At 29.7% G+C, this 5,111-nt stretch overlaps 1 protein-coding gene across 2 annotated transcripts in view; it reads left to right on the forward strand.

The window, feature by feature from the left end:
* The window catches only part of LOC149885703 (uncharacterized), a 3,765-nt gene extending 1,902 nt beyond the window's left edge, over positions 1-1,863 (forward strand). Inside the window, exons 1-2 of one of the 2 annotated variants that reach the window (XM_090094206.1) lie at positions 445-565; positions 739-1,863. In XM_090094206.1, the coding sequence (XP_089950332.1) occupies positions 813-1,703 (891 nt within the window). In that variant the 5' untranslated portion in view covers positions 445-565; positions 739-812 and the 3' untranslated portion in view covers positions 1,704-1,863. Of the gene's footprint in view, positions 1-444; positions 566-738 lie in introns of those variants that run through there. The other variant, XM_090094207.1, reaches the window with a different exon arrangement.
* The last annotated feature ends 3,248 nt before the right edge of the window (positions 1,864-5,111 follow it).

A 5,111-nucleotide genomic window follows, 5' to 3' on the forward strand; every position in this document is an offset into this window, starting at 1 on the left:
GCTGATTATCTAACCCATGACATTTTCAAGTCCGGAGAAACACCAACTGCAAGTGTGGAGACCTCAAATCTTTAGATATGCTTTTTCCATCGCCTCTTAAAATGACTTCCTTTCTACCCTCTGGGATAAGTTTTGCCCTCGCTCTTTTCCCTAATTGGTATATCATTAGCCCTACTCCCACCCCACCCACCCCACCCACCCCACCCACCCCTTCAAGTTTCTTTGGACCAATGTAAGATACCTTACTGTTTCAAAAAAATTAAACAAATTTATTTAATAAAATGATGGTATAAAGAGAATGAATTTAATAAATAATTGTAGATGCCTATTTTATTGATTGATTGCTCTTAAATTCTAGTTTGTGATTTTGATGGCAGATGGTTTTTAAAACAAACCATTAATAAATAAAGCAAAAAAAAAAAAAAAAAAAACTATGTTTAAGAGGGAAATTTCAATTTTAATATTTTCGATCACGTAATAATTGGTTGTATATTTCCAGAGCATCTATAAAAAAATCAAAGATGGTTATGTAACCCTTAAGTAGCAAAAATTTTAAGTTACACAAGTGAAGAATTTTTTCTATTCTTTAATTTTTCAATTTACATTAAGCGTGAAGCTTTTGCTTTCCGATAACTTCGTTGTTAATGGTATTTCAATAGATGATTTTGATAAAGATTGTTATTTCAATAGATGACTTTGATAAAGATTGTTATTCTATTATACTAATAATTTTTTTAGTTTGTTGACAATCTGGCACTTTATCGTATACTGACGACTAGATCATTGTGGCTTGAGTACCTATTTTTTTTGAAATGATGAATGAAAATATTTTAAACAACAGCTTTAAAAGTAAATCAAATCAGAGTGGCAATCAATGCTTTATCTACGGAAACGATAGCGATGAAGATTTCAATATAGAGTTAAAAGAAATATCGGAAAAAATCCCGCTTATGAAACGCTATGGTAAAAAGTATAATCAAAATGATAACCAAACATACCATAGCCCGCAATTGTTCACAGCGGAATCGAACATCGATAGAAACCTCATTAATAAAGATGAAAAAGAAACCGCAGATACAAAAACAATGCGACTTTATGAGCAAACAACAAAGATCAACCTTCGTCATAATTCATTTTCAAGCTACGATTGTGGTGAAAGTGCGCGTATGCTATCCAATTCAGATGCAACAGAGGATGACACGATAAAAGAGAAAATCATTTTAAAAGATTGTGATGCAAGTGTTAATTGTAACATGCCTCTGATAATAACACCAGTTTTCCAAAGTTTTCAAAGGCGACCTTATGTTAAAAAGAATACTTCAAAGTTGTCGATGCTTCGTAAATTTTTTAGTCTCAATCAAAACGATTATAAAGAAAATGTAGAACTATTGCCTAGAAATGCATTATTACTTGTAAGCAGGCCCTTTGATTTTATTCCAAGTTTGATTAAAATGCAAGAAACCAGCAATAAAAATAGTAGCTCTAACGTGGATTCAGACCTGATAAGCGCGTCCGATAAGAAGAAAAAAAAATCGTTTGCAATTGTTTTATTGGCTCTAGCTTTTGATGCCGAACTAGATGAAGGATTTTTCAGTGCTATTGAAAGATCTGACCAGTTAATGAAGTTAATTAGGACTATTGCTAGAACAAATTTAACTACAGATTCTTTTCAATTACTAAAAAAATTATCTGTAGACTTATAGTTCGATTCTTTAAGTTTGTAAACGACATGTTCGCTTGGTGACACTGAATTTATTTTTCATTTTGTTTTTGTGATGTAAATTTTTCTACAAACGTTTACTAAGCGAACAAATTTTTTTATTAAATCTATTTTGCAAAATTGAATTTAAGGTTGACAGCGGTTTTTCAGTCTTTTTTTTTGGCTTTTCATACGCGTAAACTATAACGTCTGCAAGTATATTGAATAAGGGTGCCATACTTTTATGCACAAAGTAATCCTATTAACGTTGCTTAGACTAAGTTGTATTTAAGGTTTGATCCGCTAACGAAATGCGAAACAAGTGATAAAGACTAGATATAAATTATGTTACGTTTTGGTTTTATAGCGTGCTGAAAAATACTGACTTAATGGAAAATTCGAAATTTATAGCATTGCGCGATTTTTTCTTTTGCATTTTACAGGAATTGAAGCAAAAATTTTTCTTCGTTTAAACCATCACGAAGATACCAAGAACTCACGAAATTGGGGAACATCAATGATGAGAAACGTACGCCCAAGCTAGAAAACATGGATTAATAGTTTATTATCACTAGAGAATTTATAAGATTTTAGTTCATTTTATTAACAAATGAAAATCTGATGTGAAAAAAAAGGGGTACAAAATCAATGTTTACTTTTAAATAATTAAAACTTGTTTAAAACAAATTCAAAATATTTTTACAAATATATAAAACCATTATTACACATTATGACAATCTTTAAAATGTCTTTTCTTTAAACTGAACATATGTTTTTACTGCTGACATGTTTTTATACAAAACATTGAAATAACTTAAACGTTTTTAATTATTTAATTATTATTTTGTTAAACTTATTTCAATTTAATTTGCTTAATCGACCTTCTTCACAATAACTTCTATTACAGGCTTAAAGACCATAAATCCTTTAATGTGAATGCGATGATATATGTAAATGTCTTATACTTTAAACCATTCATCTATTATTATAATTTGGAAAAATGTGTTTTATTCAATGAAAATCAGAAAAAATAAAATTTTAAAACTAGAATAAAAGTTTGTTAAAGCAATACAAGAAAATACAAGAAAAATATAGTTATAGAACTACATTAATATAATTTTTATTTATACAATATATTTATATAATTTATATTCATCTATTTTATTTGCAATCAATAACTTTTACTTGCAAAAGTGAGAGCTGTTTTTTTGCCAAATTGTAAATACAAATGTAAATTTTCTGAATCTAAAGTTCTTTTTTTTTTAATTGATAAGGATAGTTAAAATTATTATGATGACCATTTTCTAAAACTTTCTTCAGTTTTTGAAGGTCATTACTTGTGCGGATTTTAGTTTTAAAACGACTGCAATGTACTTTGTTCAGATGCCTTTAACACATAATCTTGGTTGAATCTTTTCTCGCATAATAATTATTTCATTCGGAGCTGGCATTTATTACGCTTAAAGTGCTAACATCAATTACCTTAAGTATAAAGTTGTGCTTGTGGCTTCTGTATATCTATCCCCCCCCCCCCTACCCATTGTGCTGGGCACCTGCTGCTGGAAGTAACATCATTTTTTCAATCAAAATTTCTTCTGCTGGCATTTGCTGATAAACATGACATTGTTATACCGTTAAAACCTAACCATTAATTCGAATTTGATGGTCTTAAAATGCATCAGGGCAGTGAGACACTATAAAAAGTAAAAGTGAGACATTATAAAAAGTAAAAAGAGGTTAGTTTGATATATATAAAAACTGCAACCGAGATGTTTCTCAGCTTATCGATCACAATTATCATTTTACGGCCAATATTATTATACTTTTGTGTGTAGTAAATTTTCATACCTCTTTCCCAAGGCATTTCATCAAATTCAGCCATCAAAATAAGGTAAGATATGTTCTATTTTTATTATAAGACCTCTTTTAGTAGTCGACAAAGACGTCCTAGGATGTTGAACAAAGACGTCCTAGGATGTTTTCATTAATTTATTACTGTTATGAATAATGACTAGCCTAAATATAGAAGAAAAGATTATAAACGCTTGTATTTTTACATTCTGTTTGTCTTCCATACGAAAACAAATTGTTAAATTATTTACAAACAGTTTTAAAAATATTTTTAACGAAATATTTTCACTCTAAAATAACTTTGTGTAAAAACCATTTTTACAGGAAAAAGTAAACTCGAGCGCTTTACCTAAAAACTTAAAAATATTTTTTGACATGGTTGTATTCGCCCTTCAGAATGCAGAATAATAATGACCCGCAGGAATTTTAACAATTTTTCTTTTTTGTAATTTACTGACATAAATTTAAAAAATTCTGCTCCCATAATAGCATATTTTAAATAAATTAGACAAAGAAAAGTTATTACTTTTTTTTTTTTTTTTTTTTATGGAAACACGACTTATCATAAAAGCAAAATTAAATATATTTAGGTTTTATTTCAGTTTTACTAAAGCTACGGGAGTTAATATTTCTTTAATAGATCTTAGTCAAGTCTATCGTTTGAGCATATGCTCAAACCTGCCTTTTTAAGCCACTTTAGGGCTCTTGGGGTTCTACAGTAAGTGGTTGATGAATTCTTGCCTTAACATTTAGTTCCCATCCTTTTCTTTGATTATATTGGAAAATGAAAAGCCACGACCTTGTCATTCATAAGTTTTATAGTGGGTAGGAAAATGCTCATTTAGGCGTTTTCCTCACACTGCATACTGTCTAGGGATCTTTTCACCTGTATGCCATCATAAGCACTAAGCCATAATTGATACCTTTCCCCTACATTTGCATAATGGTGCTAACGTTCCGACAATTTTTTCAGCGGAAACTGTTATTTCAGATACTTTAGATAAAGCAAGTGAAAACCGTCCAACGGGTTTTTCTTGTGATCAGAATAAATGGAAAAAAGTAAACCAATTTTTAAAATGGATTCCATAACTTGTTTAATGAAAATTTTCAAGGTAAACCTTATTTAAAATGGTAAACTAAAATATTAAAAAGGTATTCATTTAAATACATATTGCTCAACCGAGGCACTTTTTAAGGTGGTGTCCAATATCTTCTACTCAGTAGCAATACTTTGCCACTTGGTAGAACGTTTGATAGACCCAAGACAAAACTACCACCAATATGCAAACATATAGGTGAAGTACCGTCCTTTCAAAAAATATTTGAGCGAATCCGTTAATCGAATATCTTTGCATTTAAATCCACCACCACCGTAAGTTGGATTTCTCATCATTTTGTTCTATCCTTATTCGTAAAAAATCTTTGGCCCTTTTTTTTTTTTTTTTATCTCAACTTCAGAAAATTCCATTTTGAGATTTAACCTAAGTTATTTTCGAAAAATAGATTTTAACTTCTTTAAAATAAAAAAAATATACAGCGGTGGCCAAAAATTAAAGACCAC

The sequence above is a fragment of the Hydra viridissima genome, unplaced genomic scaffold, assembly GCF_058129835.1.
Source record: "Hydra viridissima isolate aposymbiotic clone 2 unplaced genomic scaffold, HvirCarnegie_v1 scaffold_7, whole genome shotgun sequence".
Lineage (NCBI taxonomy): Eukaryota > Metazoa > Cnidaria > Hydrozoa > Anthoathecata > Hydridae > Hydra > Hydra viridissima.